The sequence below is a fragment of the Zootoca vivipara genome, chromosome Z1 (assembly GCF_965207765.1).
Source record: "Zootoca vivipara chromosome Z1, rZooViv2.hap1.1, whole genome shotgun sequence".
NCBI classification, from domain to species: domain Eukaryota; kingdom Metazoa; phylum Chordata; class Lepidosauria; order Squamata; family Lacertidae; genus Zootoca; species Zootoca vivipara.
Window position 1 is genome coordinate 35,141,895 of NC_142583.1, and position 21,910 is coordinate 35,163,804.

Here is a 21,910-nt window from a genome sequence, read left to right on the forward strand (position 1 = left end):
CAAAGTTTGGGACAGGTCTGGAAGACACATAGCACTGTGGCCAATTAATGCTCTCCATATTAACAGGGAGCAGGCAAGACTGCTATAATGCAACCATACAACTTTCCTCATGCTACAACTGACAATTTCTTTGCACATTCAGAATTTGATTAGATGCTTCCTTTTGTAGCAGCAAATGTTTCAGAAGTTCAACACAACACTGTATGTTTAAAAGTAGTGTTTGATAACTAATGGAGGTTTGGAATTAGTTATCTAACTAAGAGTTAACTAACTAAGAGAGAGTAAAGTACCCTTCCATAGCTCGTTAGACCCATTTGTTTTTTATTTCCTTTGTTAGCCACATTGATATTTTCAATTCCAAAGGCAAGATGTAAATAAACTCTAGAAGCCATTCATGCAGCACACTGCTGCCACCTACAGTCCAAAGTAAGTATGCTGTCTCCATTGAGAAGCAACTATTATTAATATTGCACAACATATGTTGTTATTTATATTTATACGCTCTTTAAAGAAAAACAGGTTCAGAGCAGGGGGTAATAGGGAGAAGAGGAGCAGAGGTAGACAAGGAGGTGCCTTAACCCTCCCAGTGCCTAAATTTGGAAATCAAGATGGGAGGTGAAAGAACAATGCCCTTTATCCCATCCACATTTTGGTATCTATACGTTAGTGATACAGCATGCAACTGAATGGACGACAGAGAATCCACTCTAATAACTTATAAATTGGACCTTATTTGCAGTTTCATACGGTGGTTTGCAATATGCACATTTTAATCAGTTAACTTATTGGTTCAACACCACAGGGGGCAGAATCATGGTAATAAACTGATTTGAAATTTACTGACAACTACTTTACGTATTAAAGACAAATCTCATTAGTATTTTATACAGCAAGAATTTAATGTCAAAATGTCTGCATTCAAGTATGGAATTAAACACATGATATAAACATTAAAAACATGACAACATGCAAATAGAACAGTACCTTTAACAAATAATGCTTAACAATGTAAACACTGGATAAATTAACACAAAATAATTTGTTTCATTAATAAAACAAATATTTATGATGCAACTAAAATATGCAAAGTGATTTACAAGGACCACAATAGTATATAAGTTATTTGTGTGAAGCCAAATTTGGAGGTATTCACTTAGAGGCATTCACTTGGAGTTAAGTTTGTTTTTCTTTTTCTACAAAAATAAATCTCTCATCTGTATCATTTCCTTCTTACATAATACTTTGCTTTTTAACGAAATAATGTTTCCCATCTCCAAAAGAGAAAAGAAAAGAAGTGTGATCCTTGGTAACAAGATTATAACCAACATTTGTAGGCACTTAAAATATGTTAATGCTACCATTCAGCAAAGTAATTACTTTAAAAAAAATAGTACTTGGGTTCCCTTGCCTACAATTAGACAAGGCATGGAATACTATGTCACGTTTGAAAGAATCCCATTCTTGCCAAACAAAAACACATTTGAAACTTTATCTTCACACAAATTCAATAAATTTATAAGCAATCTGTAAAATGGATAAAGTTAACTCACCAAAACTAATTGCGTGGACCCGATTAAAACTAAAACTACACTCTAGATTTAAAATAAAATAAAACATATTCCATTTTCATCCAGCTTTTTCTTTTTTCAAAAGAATGAGGCCTGATTGGAGATATACAGACGCTGTCCAACATGGTTGCTATTAGCAAGTGGAATTGTTGGTGACAAAGGGTAGCTTGGATAAGAATATGGTCTGGATGTATATGGTAACATGCTGGTTGTTCCAGAAGAGAGAGTAGCACTAACTGGAGAAATGTTATTTACTGAACTTCGACGGAAATTGTAGTCTGTAAAAAAACAATAATAATCTGAGTTAAGTTTGAATGTACAACAGAGGTTTAATTAAGCAACAAAAGTTAAGAAATAAAACCTACACATTCCTCACTCAAAACCTTGCTGCTCACCAACAGCACTGAAGACTACCTATACACATGGGCTACTTTGAGCCAAAGCTCTCTAAAACAAAGTATGACAGGGCCACAGAGAGAGAGAGAGAGAGAGAGAGAGAGAGAGCTTACTTGTCTTGCTTGTACTGTACAAAATGAACTATCAGGTGGAACTCTGATTGTCCCCTGGATGTCCCTAATGAAGACTTTGTGGTGCCATCTAGTACAGCATTACAAGCGGAGACAGGAGCTTACATGCTTTGTCCTTCAGCTAAACAACTATCTATACATTTCAAGCCTCAAAAAGGACAAACACAATGAAGATGTAGGATACTAAACTGCATATCTTGTTACATTAAAACAGGCATCCCCATACTTCGGCCCCCCCAGATGTTTTGGACTACAATTCCCATCTTCCCCGACCACTGGTCCTGTTAGCTAGGGATCATGGGAGTTGTAGGCCAAAACATCTGGAGGGACACAGTTTGGGGGTGCCTGCACTAAAAGATGGCTCAGAAATTTTGTTCCTAGTAGCTATGGAAGTGAGAGCTGGACCATAAAGAAGGCTGATCGCCGAAGAATTGATGCTTTTGAATTATGGTGCTAGAGGAGACTCTTGAAAGTCCCATGGACTGCAAGAAGATCAAACCTATCCATTCTGAAGGAAATCACCCCTGAGTGCTCACTGAAAGGACAGATCCTGAAGCCGAGGCTCCAATACTTTGGCCACCTCATGAGAAGACTCCCTAGAAAAGACCCTGGTGTTGGGAAAGATTGAGGGCACAAGGAGAAGGGGACGACAGAGGACGAGATGGTTGGACAGTGTTCTCGAAGCCACCAACTTGAGTCTGACCAAACTACGGGAGGCAGTGGAAGACAGGAGTGCCTGGTGTGCTCTGGTCCATGGGGTCACGAAGAGTCAGACACGACTAAACAACAACAGCTACAAATACTGGGCACTTAGGGTCTAATTAACCATATAGAAATGCATAAAAAGAAACCCTGCAAGCCTTTTAGGATAAAATCTTTAAGCTGTTTGTTGGGATTGCGTGGGAACATGGAGTGGAAGAGATTTAGCCCTCCCTCTGCCCTTCTTCACTCCCAATTATCAGCATCTTTCCTCCTGAATGATCAGAAACTCATTCTGAAGGTTAAACTCACCTGAAATCAGATTTGGAACAGAGATGCCTCCTTTCAAAAGAATATTTTATAGTAAGAAAGCCTTCAGTGTTTTATTCACATAGTTGCATATAATGTCTAATTAGCCCCTGCCTAACAGAAATTTCATTTATAGATTTCAGTTGCATCTTTAATTTTGCAGAAACAGAGTTATCATGCTGCCACACTGAAGCGTTTTAAATAATAGCTTTCCAAGAGTCCAACCTTAGCAAGTTTTTAATCTTTGCCTTTAAGACTCAATCTACAAGTTAGAAATGAATCAGTTTCAGAGAAAAAGAAAGTGGCAGTACTTTTTATCACACCAATTAGCCAATATTTAACTACCATGCATCTTGGTATATGCCTACAACAATTTAAGTATTATTGCTGCTGTGCAAATACATTAATAGTAACTTGCAGAACTGCAACAAGCCTTTCAAAGGAAAACAGCTAAAAACACATCTATAAATAATTTCCCAGCATGTGCAACTTAAAATTCAATACTGTTTAGAAACAAATTAAATTTCTATTTTATGATTGACCAACAAAAATTCTTAATTTCCCCACTCAGTTATGCCTTCCAAGATAACACAAGCCGAAATAAGCCACATTATTTTCTCAACACCATAAAAGGAACAGTATGAAGGTACCCTTGGTTTTAGCCAACATATTATTTTCTAAAACAGTGTTTCCCAGCCTATGGGTTGCAACTTGCAACGCCTGTGCAAATGAAGTTTATAAGTAAACCCCAAATAATAATTTTTTACTTTTAATCCTTAACTGAAACAATGAACACCTCTTACAACTTTTTGTTTCATTGGCATACAGTCGTACCTCGGGTTACGAACACCTCAGGTTACGAAGTCCGCAAACCCAGAAGTATTTTCGCCGTGTGCGCATTCTGCGCATGCGCAGAAGCAGCACACGGTTTGCGCATGCACAAAGCGCGGAAATTGCGCTTTGCGCATGTGCAAAATGGTGCTTCGGGTTACGACCATTTCGGGTTACGAACTGCGTCCTGGAACGGATCGTGTTCGTAACCCGAGGTACCACTGTATTGGAATGCTATGTTGACAAAGAGAAAGGCTAAAGTCTTACATTTGAATGCTTGGAAACTGCTCCCTGGCAGATGACGGCATATCAGGTGACAGTAGGCCACAATGTACGCATACACTGCCACTATTACTTGCCAAAATGGACTTTCTCATGAATAAAACAGTAACAAATATTTATAGTGCATTATAACTAATGCTCCATCTACATTTAAAGCAGTATTACATCACTTTCACACTCATAAAAGGTAAAGGTAAAGAACCCCTGACAATTAAGTCCAGTCACAAACGACTCTGGGGTTGCGGCACTCATTTCGCTTTACAGGCCGAGGGAGCCGCCGTTTGTCCGCAGACAGTTTTTCCGGGTCATGCAGCCAGCATGACTAAGCCACTTCTGGAAACCAGAGCAGGGCATGGAACACCGTTTACCTTTCCGCCGGAGCAGTACCTATCTATCTACTTGCATTTTTTGGGCGTGCTTTCAAACTGCTAGGTTGGCAGGAGCTGGGACCAAGCAACGGGAGCTCACCCCGTCGCGGGGATTCAAACCGCCAACCTTCTGATCAGCAAGCCCAAGAGGCTCAGTGGTTTAGACCACAGCACAACCTGCGTCGTTTGACACTAATGGCTTCCCCCAAAGTTCAGTTCCCCCCAGAAACTGTTGTTTGTTAAGGGTGCTGTGAGTTGTTAGGAAAACCCATTCCCCTTGCACAGAACTACAATTCCCAGAGTTCCCTGCGTTGTTAATCCACTCGGGGAATTGTAGCTCTATAGGGGGACAGGGATTTCTAACAATTCTCAGGACCCATAACAAACGGTTTCCTGGATTACTTGAGGGAAGCCAAGTGATATAATACTGCTTTAAGCATATAGTACAGATAGGGCCCTACACTGTTTATGTTATGGTTATAGAAGCATTTTTATAGTTTTTGAAGAAATATCCTGCAATCCGGATGGTGGGTGTTCTGACATTCCCATAAACAAAGATGAGAAAAACTTTGTAAGTACCTTGGAAGTCGAACGGAATCCGTAATATACTATAAATATTTCAACAAATTGCACATTAATAGGAGTGTTAAGTAAATTTGTCTTTGGGTGCCCCAAGTTGTTGGTTATAAAATAGGCAAACTTGACATTAAAATGCACAAAGCTGATGGCTGTCGAAGACCTAAGGTCCAAAATTCACGTGACAATGAAGCTATAGATCACCATACCAAGGAAATGTGAACTTGTGGGTTGCTGTACCAAAAAGGTTGTGAACCACTGTTCTAGATGACTTGGCAGAGTTACATATCGGTTCAGAATAAAAACAAGTACTGTACATGGCTGTATTATTAGGAAAATGTAAACGCTATACCTTACTATGGTTCTTAAAACCTGCATCGACAATAAATTTGTTTTAAGTCTTTTAAAGTGGCATAAATATAATGGCTTGTTTTGCTACAGTAGGCTAGCATATCTACTCTCCTAAACTAGGCAGGATTTGGGGGGGGGGGCATGGGGGATTAGAAATGATTTAATTTGCAGCCCTCCAGTTAAAGTAGAGTACACAGGTTCAGACCAACTTCATTCCTTGGACTTCATAATCCTTGCCATTTATTTTTCAACATATATTTTAAAGCTCAATGAACCAAAACACAGGGACTACGTCATCAACATTATTTATAGGCATGCTAACAATATACTAGGTGCTAAACATGAATAATATGCATAAGCTTCTGCCATAATCTAGATAAAAATGTGACATGAAAAGGGAAAGAATTTAGTGTGACAGTAAAATCAGCATTTTGGGGGTGAGACAAAAAAGAAGCAAAAGGAGTCACAATAAATAAAACTTTATGAACAGTAGAAGACATTTTAATATCAGTGGGTGGTATGGGGAAGAGGAAAAAACAGTATTAAAACATCAATTAGTTTATATGTAACTTAAGGAGGTCGTAATCCTCAGAGTAAGGCTCATTTAAGCATTTTTGTCACACAGAAATTCCTTGTGCCATTAAAAAAAATGAAAGGAAAAAATAATTATTTCTGCCAATAGTTAAATATATACCCTGATCACTCTTTACAATGGAGGAGAATTTGTGACTTTTTACTATTGGGGATTAATTACTGAAGTTACATGCAACATTCAAAATAAAAGTGCCATAATCGAAGCACAAGTTATTTCTCTGCAAATGGCAATTTCATTCCGGGGGAAATTCCAAGCGTTTAGCCAGGCATGAATTTGACCCATTTTTTTTCTTCTTCAATCAAGTTACTTACCTGCTTACTTTCTCCAAATTTTCCTACACAGGTCCAGACTGGGGAGGTTATGTACCCTTTCTGCAAGCAGTGGAGACAGAATGTAACAATCTTCAAGGTGATGTTAATCCTAACAAAAGTGTATGGAATTCTGGAACTTAATTAACTGGACTATGCATTTTCAGTTTGTTATGTATGTGTAACTTTTTAGTTCTCAATCACTTTAGGACACTGATCTTCCGCACACTGAAGTTATGATTAACAACCCCCAATCTTCCTGTGCTAGCACACACTTTAAGAAAAAGGGCACCAACTCATGCATCAACAACCGTCACAAAATTATGCAGTACAATACTGTTATGTTATGTTGGCATTGCAAAATACATCTTCACAAATATGCCAGCTAAGCTGATCTCAAGGCATAAGTTCCAGAAGTACTGAGCTCTTTCATTTCTAACTAACAGCAATCTAGAGGCTTCCTTAGTACAGTCATACCTTGGGTTACAGCCACTTCAGGTTGTGTCTTTTCGGGTTGCGCTCCACACTGAACCCGGAAGTACCAGAACAGGTTACTTCCGGGTTTCGGCGCATGCACATGCACAGAAACGCTAAATTGTGCTTTGTGCATGCGCAGAAGCGCCGAATCGCAACCCACGCAGACGCGGGTTGCGAACGTGCCTCCCGCATGGATCACGTTCGCAACCCAAGCATCCACTGTACACTGAAGTCACAGGGTATAGATTTGCATAACATATACTAAAATAACAAGATCTAAATACAGGGGTCTTGCCGATTATAAACTTGATCAGACTCCGATTTGTTTTAGTACAGGACATAGTTGCCAAACAAACAAAAAATCCCTTTTATACAAGGAAACCTATCTGTTACTTTGTATTTATTTTCAGGTATATTGGCACAGGGAAAATGTTTACTATTTCTCTCTCCTATAAACTTTCACATGTCCATTGAGGCAGTATAACCCATGATCTTCTTACATTTTAATACAGATAATTTAAAGTTGGTTTCCATATCTACCAATAACTGACAATTCTGTGATAGCTCCCTTCGCAGCATCTTCCCAGCATTTTAAATTGTGTTTCCAAACTTGGGACATTTTTCAATAATCTAATGTTATTAGTAAAAAGGTAAAGGTAAAGGGACCCCTGACCATTAGGTCCAGTCGTGACTGACTCTGGGGTTGCGGCGCTCATCTCGCGTTATTGACCGAGGGAGCCGGCGTACAGCTTCCAGGTCATGTGGCCAGCATGACAAAGCCGCTTCTGGCAAACCAGAGCAGCGCACGGAAACGCCGTTTACCTTCCCACTATTTATCTACTTGCACTTTGAGGTGCTTTCAAACTGCTAGGTTGGCAGGAGCAGGGACCAAGCAACAGGTGCTCACCCTGTCGCGGGGATTCGAACCGCCGACCTTCTGATCGGCAAGCCCTAGGCTCTGTGGTTTAACCCACAGCGCCACCCGCGCCCCTAATGTTATTAGTACTTAAATGTAAAAGCTGAATGGTAAGTAGCAGCAAAATACAAATGGGGCATATCAAATAGGATGTTTTAAAGAAACAGATCATCTGTAAAGTTTTCAATATTAGATTGAGAAAAGGTAGTGGAGTGTTTATTATAGCTACTGTGCTGAAAGTTCTCAAATACCAGCTTTTATATTGATAAAAGTTAACCTGAACTTTGAGTTGGCAGGAAGTGCAATAGAGTTTAGGCATATAATACTGATATGGATTCTGAAGATTACATTATAGTAACCCCTGTAATACAGGAGTAGAAAATATCCAACAGAATGTGTAGTCTGAGCACTAAGAATTAGGATATTCACTTTGTTAAAACTGCTGGTTACAAGAAGTCGGCAGAGACAGCAGTACCAAACCTCACCAGCCAGACCATATTGTACAGTACAATACTTCAGTCATGTAAAAGTCACACCAGGCAAGTCAATTAGGAGGCTACTACCGTGTTTCCCCCTTTTTAAGCCGTAGTCATAAAGTAAGCCATGGCAGGATTTTTAAGATTTTTAAAATATAAGACATACCCCGAAAATAAGACATAGGTCTACCTGCAGGGTCGGTGCCCAGCAGTGAAGGTGTGAACGGGGCCCGAGGACGCCTCTGGCCAAAGTTTAAGGGGGGGTGTCAGGAAGTTCCATTTGGGTGAGGGAGGGAGACGCCGCTGACCGGGCTTGTTGCCTCTTTTTTCTTTTCACGTTTGTTCCTGTAAAATGGCAACCCCCGGGCCAAAGCAATTGATCCTCGCCTCCGTCGCTTTCCAGGGTGGTGGGAGGGGGGAAAGAAAGAGGGAAAAGGTGTCGGCAGGGAGAGAAAACGGCTGTTCTGTCATTAGAGACGTCGGCTCGATTGCTTCAGCTTGCCTGCAAGCCGGCTAAGCAGGAAAGAAAGGGGAGAGGACTCGCACATTTTCTCTCCCCGCCGACACCTTTTCCCTCTTTCTTCCCCCCCCCAACCCTGGGAAGCTTCCTCGATCTGGTGCTGGGCACCGACCCAGCAGGCTGCTTCCTTGATCTGGCAGCCTGTCGGGTCGGCGCTGATCAGCGCTGCGCGGAGGACCAGATCGAGGAGCCGGTCTGCAGAGTCAGCGCCCAGCAGCGCCATGCCGGATTGAGGAGGCGATGCTCCGTGCGGCGCTGCTGGACGCTAACTCTGCGGACCGGCTCCTTGATCGGGTGCTCTGTGCGGCGCAGCAGCCGGGCGCAGCGCGCCGAGCCGGCCAGCGCCCTCGCCACGGGCACAGGCACGGGGGCATGTCCCCCGCCGGCACCAGCCTCAGCAGCAGTAGCAGCAGCAACAACAGCAGCAACGCCCACATGCTGCAGCTCAGCCCCACGGCAGCCCCTGCGCTCCCGCTACAGCCACCTGTGCGAGCCATGCTCTACGGCCTCGGGCCCCCGCTCAGCACCGCCAGCAGGTCTACCGCAGCGTCAGGGGAGGAGGGGAGGAGGGACTTTTCTGCCTGTGCCATCCGTTCTCGGCTTGGTTTGCTTAGGGTCACCTTTATCATATGCCAACATTGACTATGATGTCCTCCGGTTTCACAGAATTGTGGAATTGGAAGGGACCACGAAGGCCCTGCAATGGAGGAAAATTGTGCCTCCAACTCCCCCCCCCCCCCCGCCAAATGAAACTTCCCGACACACACACACCCTTAAACCTTTGGCCAGAGGCGTCCTCCTTGCTGTGCGCCCTGAGCCAGCGGGACCCAACAGCAGCAGTGCTGGCCGCGGTAAGGAGGGGTACTTACAGTAATAATATTTTTTTAAAAAGACACCCCCTGAAAATAAGCCATAGGCTTATTTTCTTGAGTAAAATTAATATAAGACGGTGTCTTAAAATGTGGGAAACAATGCAATATTGGATCCAAGAATAATACAAAAGGAATGGGTTTGGGCGGGAAAGGTAATTCAGGGCAGTAATAAGTACTTAAACAACTAAGGTGGAACTAAGTACAATCAACTGGGGGGGGGGGGAATCCAAACTGGCAGCTGACTGAGTCTGAGACTTCCCTCAGATTATAAATGCTGTACAGGCATCCTCCCACTTGTGCGCAATCAACTCATGTGCAACTGCATATATGCAGAGTGCTGGGCAATAATAATTTAATTCATAACCCGCCTGACATATCTCCTGATTTGGAACATTAATCATGTAGCTGGATAGGACTTTCTCCTGCAGATGTGACCTCAATCATGCTTTATCTTTTCCTGGTTGAGTTTTCACAAACCCTTTATTTTACAACCTCTAAGGCCTTATCAACTATAAATTAGTCCTTTTCACAAAGGAAGTGGGTAGCTTTTGGAAACAGTGACTATTTGCTAATAAAAAGAGCTTAGGAAAGGTGAAGAGGTTTGGGAAAATATTTTACCACTCATAGCTTCAACCAGAGGTGAGAAACTTTTTCAAGTCCAAGGGCTGTATGCTGGTGCTTGACAAACACATCTCTAAGGACAGTAAATGCCTCCCAAAGTCCTGAGAAAAGTTAAAGCATTTGCGGAACTCCATCCCCTTGCGTAACTCCATCCCCAAACAACTTTACTGTATTTTTCTTTTCTGCAATCCCCCCCAACGCAAGTATGTGATTGAAATGAAAATTAACTGCCACTGCCTTTTCAATAAAACTAGAAGCCTCAATCTTAAAGGCAAAGATACCATAGATGAATATGGTCCAAAACAACAAATAAAATCAGATTTACACTGAAGATTAAATGTATTCTTGTTCTCTAGCATGCTGCTGCTTGACAGTTAAAGATGAAACTGAGTATCTGACAGGTGCATTCTGAGGCAAAAAGTACAAAGTCTCTACATCCCTTGGTGTATGTAAAAGATTCTAAAGTATCTCTGGAGTATAAAATGCAGGCTTTTCCATAGAGCTTGGTTACTAATCACCAGGGGCCACTATGAAGTCTTATTTGCTTTAGATTAATTATTCATTCTACTAAAATAATGAGCACCAAGAACCACAACACTAATAAAAATTTTAAGAGCTTACCCAAGTGTAGCAGTGCAAACTGTGCTGCTAATTCTTTTGCATCTTCTACTGTTGTGCAGAGTTTGTCTGGCATAAAATAACTTTGGGATCCATTTGCAACAGTAGGAATAACAATCTTGTACACTAGTAGAACCTTTCCATCTTGACTTGTAGTTGAATACAAGTAATATTCTGGAGGAGCCCAGTTATTTTTGTTGCAATAATAATCTAACTGCATTGCTGCAGAACTAAAATGACTAGATTTTAATGAGTACATGCTAATTGGAGTAAGCTTTGTTCCAGGAAAAAATGGGTAAGTACACCTTTCAATTTCAGGAGGACTTGGACTGTGCTGTCCATTAAGTCGAATTGGGAGGCTGGCTGGCTTCGGTAGTGATTTTTGGTGACCATCTTCTTTGTTTGCAAAGACAAGGAGGTTTTCAGAACTAGGACTAATTTGTCCATTCAGATGTTGTCTCCAGGTACTCTCTTTGTTTACTGGCTTGGCCAGTGTTACCTCAATGCTAGCTCCATCAATGCATTTCCCATTCATTACTGACATAGCAGCAACTGCATCATCTCGGTTGAAAAAATGAACAAAAGCATAATCTCGAAGTTTCTTTACACGCTCAACAGCTCCTGGTTTAAATTTGTTAAATTCAGCCTTAATTGTTTCTTCTGTAGTTGAGATCATCAAGTTTCTAACATATAATACTTTGACTCTCTGCATGGTTTCTTCATCAACCTCTTTTTCTGGGTCTGCCCAATCAACCTGAATAGTATGGCCCCACAACTGGAATGTTCCTATGAAAGAAAAATGAAATGAAAATGCATCAATTTTTAACATTTTCCATAGTTACCTAAGAATGTTCTTCTACTTCTCCCTTCACCCCACAACCCCCAAAAGCCTTTCCAAACGGTTGAAGGCTGACATATGTGGGATGGGGCATCGTGGTTGATTTGCAGGGAACCAAATCAGGAGAGAGCAAAAAAAAACCACAAATTTGCTTTATGTAAGGCTCATTGTCATTTCTTCATTTCCCACTTGAGTATGTTACGGCCGAACTGGCTGTGATGGCAGATCAGTATAATAAAAACCCAAATTGACTAACAGGTATGAAATGGTGGTCCAATTTTAAGAACAAAAGTGGGGAGGGGGGAAGGACTTACATTGCTTCAATGTAAACTGTAGCCGGGGGATAATTTAGCATTCCTCACCTATGTTCTTAATCAGCCCATTTTGTTCTTAATCAGATCCACCACTCCTTGCTTTCTACATGGCTAGGGAACAAGAACCTGCCACTATCTCATCAAGGTTGGCTCTTAGTGAAGTCCATATCTAGGAATGAAGTGCTTGAAAAGAATATGTTTACACTTTATATGAAAAACAAAGATTTACCAGGAATCAATTTTCTTCGTGCCATAGCTGCAGCTCTGTGGGATTCATATTCTACGAATGCAAAACCACGATTCTTTGTCTTGTCAGTTGCACTTGGATACACAATAACATCTACTACACCTTCCGTAACTTTTTTCATTTCATCTAAGATCTCCTCTTTCTTCTTTTCTTTTGGAATAGCTCCAATAAATAGTCTGCAGTTATCCAAACTTACACAAACACCAATAAATTTTCCAGGACGGATCTCATAATTATTAAGGATCCTAATGGCAAGCTGAGCTTCTTCTTTGGTTGTATACATTACAAATGCATATCCACGATTCTCACCACTAAATTCCATCATCAGTCTAAATTCATAGATCTTCCCAGCTCTTTCAAAAACAGGAACTAGTTCATCTTCATACATATCACGCGGAATTTTCCCTACAAAAACTTCACAGCCTCGAGGTGGTGGTGGACCTTCCCAACCTTAAAAAAATTGTTCAGCACATTATTACAAATGCTATGGGACAAGATACATTCCCAGTAAGAACTTTAACATACATGTCTTAACACATTAGAAAATTTCTAATTTGTTGTTTCCTGTATGATAAACAGATGGGGTAAAATATCTGTTTTATTAATGGAGTTTGAAAATAGTTTAATAGCTCTATTCCCCTAACCCATCCTGCTAGTTAGTGATTTCAATTGAATTTACTTCAAAATATGGTCAGAATTATAGCCTAGTCTAACAAACAGGAATAAATCAACTTGAATCCAGTTACTTTATCTTAAGCTGGGATGGGTCAAATTATAGAAAGTGTATAGTTTCCTGTAACATTAAGCACAAAAGGGATCTAGGCTCTTTGAAAAACTAACTACAGAGTTCTCAGTCAATGTTAAATTGACCTACATTACACAAATTAATTCAAAAGATGTTCCCTCACTCCCACTCCAAAGCTTAACGTTTTAAAAACACACAGGTTTGCTTTCTTACCCGGTGGAGGTCCACCAAATTTTCGTTGTCCATTTTCTTGAACCATGTTGTAGCCAGTCTTTTCCATAAGAGCCAATAAGGCAGCCTCATTCTGAGTACCAGTTCTGACTTTACTGCACCCATTTGTTACATCTGTGTGTTCTTCATTCATTGCTGTAATGTCTTCTGCAAACTGATAGAATGTTCATAGTGTTGCTTAAACAGAAAGCAGTTTCTTATTTCATGTTAAGATCTTATTGAAAAACCTTTATTGAAAATCAGTTACATGCTTAAGTAACCTGATATATTTCAAAGAAAATTCGTGATATATCTATATATGCTTGCTAATTTCCAGGATCATGTTTTAAGTTATGCATCTATTTTAATGTGGATTTTAGTACTGTACATGCTGTATGGTTTTATGCAGTCTATTCCTGAACCCCAAAACACTATATGAATATAATATAAACTAGTAAAGTGAAACAAAATGTTTTAAGTGTTTATAGTGTTTTAGCTTTATTAGTGCATAAGCAGAATTACTTTAGATAAATGTGCATGTGTAATGAACTGCAAGCTTTTGTAAATGCTTTTATAAACAGCTAAATGGACTCAGTAATTCTTGTTTATTTCAAATGTGATCCTCCCTCTTTCATCTAGAAGCTATTATCTGTAATGGGAAGAAGCTAAAATACCAAAACAGAACTGAAACACAGTTAACCATTTATAGGTGCTAAGAACTATTTGATTAGCAATCAATTTTTGTTGTTAATGCAAATAACCACATTTTCTGGTAAGATAAAGTGTTGGGTTCAGTAGTCCCTTTCCCTTCTCACGTGGCAAGGAGCACTTGCTGAGCTTACTTTTTATTTCAAAAGATCTCAGCTTAAACTAACTAGCTTTGAAGTTGGCTTGTTTGCAGCTAACCTTTTTTGTTGTTGTTGTTATAAGCCAGGATTCCCAGTGCACACATATTGCTAAGCAGAGATTCTCTGAAACTGTAGAGCTAGAAGGTACCCCGAAGGTCACCTAGTCCAACCCCCTGCGATGCAATAATATCTACTAAAGCATCAGTGACCGATAGTCATCTGACCTGTGCCAAAAACATCTAATGAAGGAGAGTCCACCACCTCCCAAGGGAGTCTGTTCCATATTAAAACACAGATTTAATATGCAGATTTTCAACTAGGATCCAATTTAGCATGTTTGACTTACGTTTATTATACATACTTCGCTCAATTCTCCATACTATATAAAAAACTTTCCCAAAAGCAAGTCAAATAATGTCTCTTATTAGGAAGGGGGAAATGCACAATGTGATTAAAATATATATATTCAAACTGATTCAAATGTTTACTTGGAAATTGTTTTTCTTGAAATACCTGTAAATATTGTAAAACATGACAACTCAGTAGCATGCACTTTCCTTACTCTGAAGATTTTAAGGAAAAATTATGGCACTGAACAATTCATTTTATGAAACAGTGCATTTTGTTTTATTGGGGCTCTCCGAGACCCAAACCTCATCCTTCCTAGAGAGGGATACTGACGAGCCCCTTGTGCCAAGCACAGAAAACGGTGTATTTCCACGAGAAATATACTGCACTAGAAATTTTTCTACCCCCCAAAAAACTGCCAGATTTTAACAAAGAACATGGTATCAAATATTTCTAGATTGCTGGTGCACACATTCGCAATTTTAGTAGTGCTTTTAACATGGGCATGGGGGTCAGGGGTCAGGTACTCAGTTACTTTTATTTACTTACTTGCTTACAGTACTTACTTACAGTACTTGGAGGGGGGGGAGCACTAACCCCATGGCTTCTAATATGAAACTCAAGACCACCTTATGACTTTTCTATGGAGGCGGCGTTTGTTTTCTTTTACTAGGAGTGCTCCCGAAACACATTATTTTCAAGATTTGGGTGTGGTGGTTTCTCAGAGAGCCTCCACCGCCACCCAGATCCCTGATGCTCCCGCGAACAGGAGCTAATGCCGGCACCAACCCCAACAGAAACTCAAAAACCTGGCGTTTCTGGGGCAAGACCTTAAAGCGTCCCATGTGCCGGTGATATGGCCAAATCGAGACTTCTGTGCTGCGCAAGTCTAAGGCTGCCAACAACGCTGAGCGGCAAAACTTCCGGGGAGTTTGGACCTCAGGCTTTCGGCCTACCGCCCGCCCTTCCCAATACCTTATAGGCAGGGGGACCAATCTTAACCAATAACAGGGGTGCGATGGATCAGACGCAGTGCCTACAGGCCGCATCCGCGGGTGCGAGGGAGAGCAGGCAAGGCCGGCTCGCCTGCTGCTCCCGTTTCTACCCTGCCTTCCCATTTTATCTTCGGCTCTTTCTCAGGGTGGTTTGCTTTAAACCCCGGGGCTCCCTCGGTTCTGTTTCCGGAAAGGCGAGAAAATGGAGAAAGGCCGTTTCTACGGCCTGCTTTCGAAACTGTTCGAATTGAGCCCGTCGCTTCGCCCAGCTCGTGTGAACGTCTCCGCGGGCCCTCGCCCTTCCCCTTCCCGCCCTTCTGTGGGCCCTTTTCCCAAGCCCTCACGAAAGACCGCTTCCCCTTCCCTTGAGAAACCGAGATAGTGAGTGAGGAGAGAGGCGGCGAATGTGAAAGGAGCTCAGCGCCGACGGCGGCAGGACAGGAACCCCCTTGAGCCCCCTCACATTACCACCTTGTCGCCCAGGCAGGTTCCTACCGCCTAGGACGGAGGTGGATGGGGGGAAATAAGGCTTCCTTCTCTTGTACAGAGAGGGGGGGGGAGAACACGGGACGAACAAGCGAAGCCGCACCACGCCTTCTCACCCGTGTGGCACACGCGCATCTGCCGCACTCGGCCGTCTGAGTTTGCGCCGGCTGCTTTTTTCGCGTGACCGCCTTACAAAGATTGACGGCCGCCGCCTGCCAATGGGAGCCCTTGAACCCCGGCGGAGCGGCACGGGGACAGGTGGGAGCTTTCGCTTTCTTTAAAGAGGTGGAGGGGCGTGCGGCGCGCGCGGTTTCCCGCAGGAGGAGAGACGGTTGTAAATCCCAACGGACGCGCCTGCCCCGTCTAATAATTCTCGTCGATGGCCAGAAGCAGCCAATGGGAAGGGAGCTGCCAGCTCATAGGCTGAATAAGGCACGTTTACTCGCAAGTAGGTTCCATATTGGGGGGGGGGGCTTACTCCCAAGTAAGTGTGAGCAGCTTAGTGGGGCCGCACAAAGGCTTGCAAGGAAACGGGGAAAGATGCAACATAGCTAGGCACACTGGCCTGGTTCCCACAACACGGTAAGCCAAACTGTGGCTGACAGAGGAATAGGGAGCCTTTGGTGCTCTGTATGCATTTAGGGTTTTTTTGTCATACATGTTGTGTATTAACACTACAAAACAAACCCATAAGCAAGGAAAGGTACATACTGGACTCTGACTCCCTTCAGCCAGCATGACCAGTGGCCAGGGATGGTGGGAAATGTAGTCTGAAGGGCCAAAGCTTCCCTCACTCTGGCTTACGTTGCCGCTTTTTTTGCTCCCACAACACTTGGCTAAGCCCAGATTTGGCTGGTGGTTAAACTCTCTCCTCACTAACTGTGAACTGTAGTCAATGTGGCACCAGGCTACCGTTTGGCCTCCAGGCATTCCTATGATGCACGAAGAAATTCAAAAACAGGCATTTTACAGCTTAGCATTACAGCTGAAAAGATATTAAAGAGTATATTTACCTTCCAGGTAACAATCAAACAGTTGCAATAAATGTTAATAGCTCCAGCCCAGGGAAGTTAATGATGCCTATGTGTGATTCTACTGAAATGAATCTCAGTTGCAGGCCTGCAGCCAACATTTTGGCTGGTAAAATAATGGTGCAAAAAGCCATCCCCACCACAGCTTATTTCCAGAGGCAGTGGGACACTCAGGTCACATCACCAGAACTGGGATGGGATTGTTGGTAGCCAAGAGGCAGGCCAGCTGTTCAGCACAGCTCCCAGGTACTCCATAACAGCTCAGCCTGTACTGAGCAGGAAATTAGTTTGAGCAGCCAAGCCCAAAGAAAGCAGCTATCAAAAGCCAAGTGGGGTCCTCACAGCACTACATTTTGCTGGTGTTGAAAGTTGCAGTAGCTTATCTAGCCCTATGTGGTGGTGGTGGAGCAGAGATTAGCAGTTTTCTCTGCAAGGAAGCTACCGAGTGAGACAGAGTTCCCTGCTCAAAATCCTCAGTGCCTTACTTTGGCTGTGTCTCTGGCCTCACCTCATGCATCAGGGATGTGGAACTTCAGGCCTGTGGGCCAAATGCTGTCCTCCAGGTCTCTTTTGGGACTCTTCCCTGGCCACACATACTCTCTCCCCCGGCCAAAGCCCTCACCAGTATTACCTCACCTCCTTCCTTGAGCATTTTTGCCTGGCTGGAATGTGATGTTGAACTTGGATAATGCCTTTTTTGTGAAGAAACTAGCCTACTGTACCAAAGTAAAATGTGTATTCATTGCTCTGCCCACTTTTGCTTCTGGCCTGATATTACCATGAGGCTCCCAGAAGGGTATGTGGCCCTCAGGATGAAAAAGGATCCCCCCACCCCTGCTTTACGGGTTTCTGTCAGTTGTCTCTTTCTTCCCCCTTCTCTGCTGTCCACTGAGTGTCCCACACACTTCATACTAGCTGACCTTGCCCTCTCCCCTATCCTGTACAGACTGTAGAAGGAGTGTGGCCATTTTCCGAGCTTCAGCAAAAAGGTGCTGGCAATCATCACCTTTGTTTTCCTTCTCTTCTTCCCTGGGCTTGCAGCCTGCAGTGTCTGCCTTTCTTGGCTTGTTGCCATCTGGTCCTTACGTACAGTTCTAAAGCCAGCCTTATGCATGCTGCCCAGTGGAGGCTAGTCTATAAAAATGAATGGGGCTTTGCACCATCTACTTCATTCTGCTCTCAGACAGTCCCCACCTGCCTGGCATGTTGCTTACAAACACTTCAGGGGTTAGCACAACCTATCCACTTCATCTTTAGGTCTCAATGTTGTCCATGTACAACTCGGCAGGGAGGAGAATGGGGACAAAACTAGAATTATTTGTTCCGCCTACCCACTGTCTTCTACCAGTGCCCACCTCCTCCTGAATTCCCATGAGAAGTTCCAAGTCTCACAGTATTGTGAGACACCATTGTGGTCACCAGGCTGCTCCTTCCTGTCTTGCCAGATGTTGCAAAGCAGGACTATGATCTCGTTGCCATGGCAGTTGGGTCATTGTTTCTTTACACACCACACAATTGCACCTCTTCTCTCTTGCTGTGTCTCCTGTCTGTGAGAATGATCTGACCTCAGGACCTGCCCAGGATATTTTTCAGCCTGAGGAAGAATGGAATGGAATAGCAACCTCCACCGCACTTGGGGCAGCAGGCTAAGATAGGGTCCCAGGTCAGGTTGTGGGGCATAAGCAGCTCTGTCCTTCAACAGAGGGCAATGGCTAGAAACTCAGGAGCAACAACTGACTGCTACCATTGAGTGCTTCCGCCGCCCCGCAGCAACTACCACCTGAGGTGGTCATGGCATTTTGCCTAAGGGTATGTCTGGCTCTGCTTGGCTAGCCTGCCCTTGCAATCTATGACTTTTGATAGCACACCACCTATCTCTGCTTTTCCAGATAAGCACCCCAACTTCAGCTTGCATGTTCCACTGTTTCTCTCTCTCTCTCTCTCCCACTCCCATCATTAAATCTCACTTGCATTCAGCACAATGTTTTAAACTCTTTTCTGTTTCTTCCAAGGTTAAAAGGGTACTAATGTAGGCAGCAGGGCTTCACTGCCACCAGTACAATGCAATCAGCAATAAGTATTAATTCAGAAAAACTAAGTTGTGATTGTGTTTTTTTTTTTTTATCAGGTACTTTACATTCTCTCTTTTTAAAACAACATTTACACACACATTATATATAATAAATACAGAGATATTAAAAACTCAATATCTTAAATATTATTTGCAGAATTTTAAATACCGTTTTCATACACTGTAATTACAGTTTAACTCTCAGCACACATTGTTTTCACAGTGGCATGTGATCCATCTCTAAGTCCTACGTTTATGTTCTAGTAAATTGCTGAGTCTCAACTTCTGGAAATTCTCTTGGGAAGTTCTTAAAAATACAGTTAACCTAATTATTTCTGTTTAAATTCATATCTTGCATATTAGTATTGATTTTTATTTTGATTACTTTTACATGTTTTTGTAAAAAATATTCTGGAACTTGCACAGATGTATACAACTGTAATTTGCTTTTCTTATGGGATAGTTTTTAATTAGATCATTGGAACATTTCATTGATTAGCTAAAGCATTCTTACTACAAACAGTAGAAGTGCCGCCCTACTTTGCAGTCTCATCTACTTAAGGGAGTTCAGCATTTGTACAGACTTTTGCTGTAATAATTTGTTGTTGTTGTTGTTTGTTGTTATAGTGCATTATGGCCTGGAAAATGAGGATAAGGTTCACAGCAGAAAGTGCAAAAGAACACGAGGCTGACAGAATCATGTGCTTTTGTGTCTTGCTTTCAAGCTTCACTTCGATGAATACATCTCCCATGTGCACCTGTCACTAGACACAGGTAGATCATTTTACCTTAATAATGGCAGACCATTGTCAGCTATCAGACTGAAACTTCAGACAGTTTAAGAAGATTGAAACTTCAGACAGTTTAAGAAGATTGCCTGTATATTTTGTTAGCCTTAATACAAAGGAATAATAATGCTGTATCAGTGTTCAGTTCAACAGGAGGATGCCACTAAGCAAGGGCTGAAGTGTGGCATGTGTGGCCTCAGTTCTTTGAATAATCACTTGCCTTAAATATTATAATCTCGGGCAGGGCTTCTCATTACAGCAGGGATGGGGAGCCTGAGGATCTCCAGATGTTGTTGGATCTCTGTTCCCATAAGCCTCAACCAGCATGGCCAATGATAAGGGAATGTCATACAACATCATCTGAAGAGTCATGGGTCCCCCATCCCTGCATTCCAGCAAACATCCCTTAAGTCAATGCAAATGATTAAAAGAACTGGAATCTTGATTCTCATGCACAGAAAAAAGCAAGATAAATGATCCCCCCTTCCCCATTAATCTTGTCTGTGCAAAACCTCAGACTTGGCTTCAGCTGCTGTGGTACAAACAGTACTTTGCAGCTTTGAAACTTCTGCTACTGAACAAGTGGGACAGAGAACATCACTATGGAATTGTACCAGTTGTTCCTGTTGTTACATTGTAGATGAACAACTCACAGAATGCTGACCAAAACACAGGCAGTGCAGCCCAGGTGAACTGTAATTCATCACCAAAGAGAAGCAGTTATGATCTAATCAGTCTCACACACAAGAAATAAATTTTAAAAAGAATCTGGCATTAATGCTGTCCTCCATTTTTGCTCATGCCTGATTACTGTACTGAAAAGCTGTGCCACAGAAGAAAGCAATCATTTGCACTGGAATTTGAGCCAGGATTGAGCAACAATTAGTTTTTTTGGTTGTACCGACAGTTAATATTAGGGTTGCCAGACTCAATAGTGGACAGGACTTCTGTGCCTTTAATTGCCCTGCTCTCTTTTGAGTCTGGAAACCTTAAAGAGAAACCAGCAGGCCCTTTGCTTGGAAATTAAACAAAGAGTCTGCTGGCTTCTTTTTAAAGTTTCCAGACTCAAAAGAGAGCAGGGCAATTAAAAGCACAGAAGTCCTGTCCACTATTGAGTCTGGCAACCCTAGTTAATATTCAGAAGCCTTCTGAAGAGTCATGGGCTTCCCCATTAAAACACCAATACAAAACTCTTCAGATTCATAAAAATTATATATGGATAAGTAATTGTTCCATGTTGGATATAACCAGGACCAGCCCTACCATTAGGTAGAGTGAGGCAGGAGGGCAGGGAGTGTCATATGTCCTGACAGATATACCCTAAGCTAGCCTGCTGTCTTCAGATGCAGTGAAGGATACTGTACCATCACCAGTGTTAAAGCAAGATTCAACTGCCATTTCAGCTGAAATGGGAAGGGACACCATCTTGTTCTCTGCCTCAGGCAGCAAAATGTCTTGCCCTGAGTGCTTTCCGATTTAAAATAAGTCTGCAAATAATGGATGTTTGTTTCCTACAGCTCTTTCTTTTCATTGAGAGTATGAAGTGGCGTGCATTGATTCTACCGCATGCTGAGGGGGGAGAGTAAATTATAAGGTTGGTGGGACTATCCTTGTTTCCTTGACAAATTCATTTTGATTTCCATTTGGTTGACAATTACCTGCTTGTCCCAAATAACTGGTCTCAATTCCATCATCTGGGAAAATGTAGGAAGCAGGGCTGAGTTTTGTGGAGACAATAAACCATTATGCAAATGATCAAACCCTAGGGGCTGCTTTCAGAAAAGAGAACCTTGTCAGATCAGCAATACCCCCCAGTTGACGGCCAATATGTTTCAGGAGTCAAGCAGATAGCCAGCTTCTGTGAGGGCTGCAGGGGATGATTGATGGAGGCCATTTATCTTATCTGGAAGATGACAGGACTATACAATCTGGAAGAGAAGGGAGGGCCAAGCTCCTCTTTATTCTGAGGACTGCCTTCTTTCTCCCTGCTTCTGTCCTCGTTGCACTTGCCCCCTGCTCCTGCCAGCAACTTCTGTTCATTTCACAAACCCTTCTGAATCGAGTTTTGTTTCACC

General features: G+C 42.3%; 1 protein-coding gene across 2 annotated transcripts; it reads right to left on the bottom strand.

Annotated features, from left to right (window-relative positions):
* Positions 1–819: 819 nt before the first annotated feature.
* On the bottom strand, positions 820–16,110 carry RBM46 (RNA binding motif protein 46). Of its 2 annotated transcripts, none has more exons than XM_035112898.3 (4): positions 13,272–13,437; positions 12,296–12,763; positions 10,918–11,700; positions 820–1,846 (listed from the first exon to the last, which is right to left on the bottom strand). In XM_035112898.3, the coding sequence occupies exons 1-4, from the start codon at positions 13,420–13,422 to the stop codon at positions 1,647–1,649; spliced, it is 1,602 nt and encodes a 533-aa protein (XP_034968789.2). In that variant the 5' UTR covers positions 13,423–13,437; the 3' UTR covers positions 820–1,646. The 2 variants fall into 2 exon arrangements, with proteins under 2 accessions (XP_034968789.2, XP_060135119.1); XM_060279136.2 differs by lacking the exon at positions 820–1,846 and adding an exon at positions 6,422–6,477 and having other exon boundaries at positions 13,272–16,110.
* Between the last annotated feature and the right edge of the window lie 5,800 nt (positions 16,111–21,910).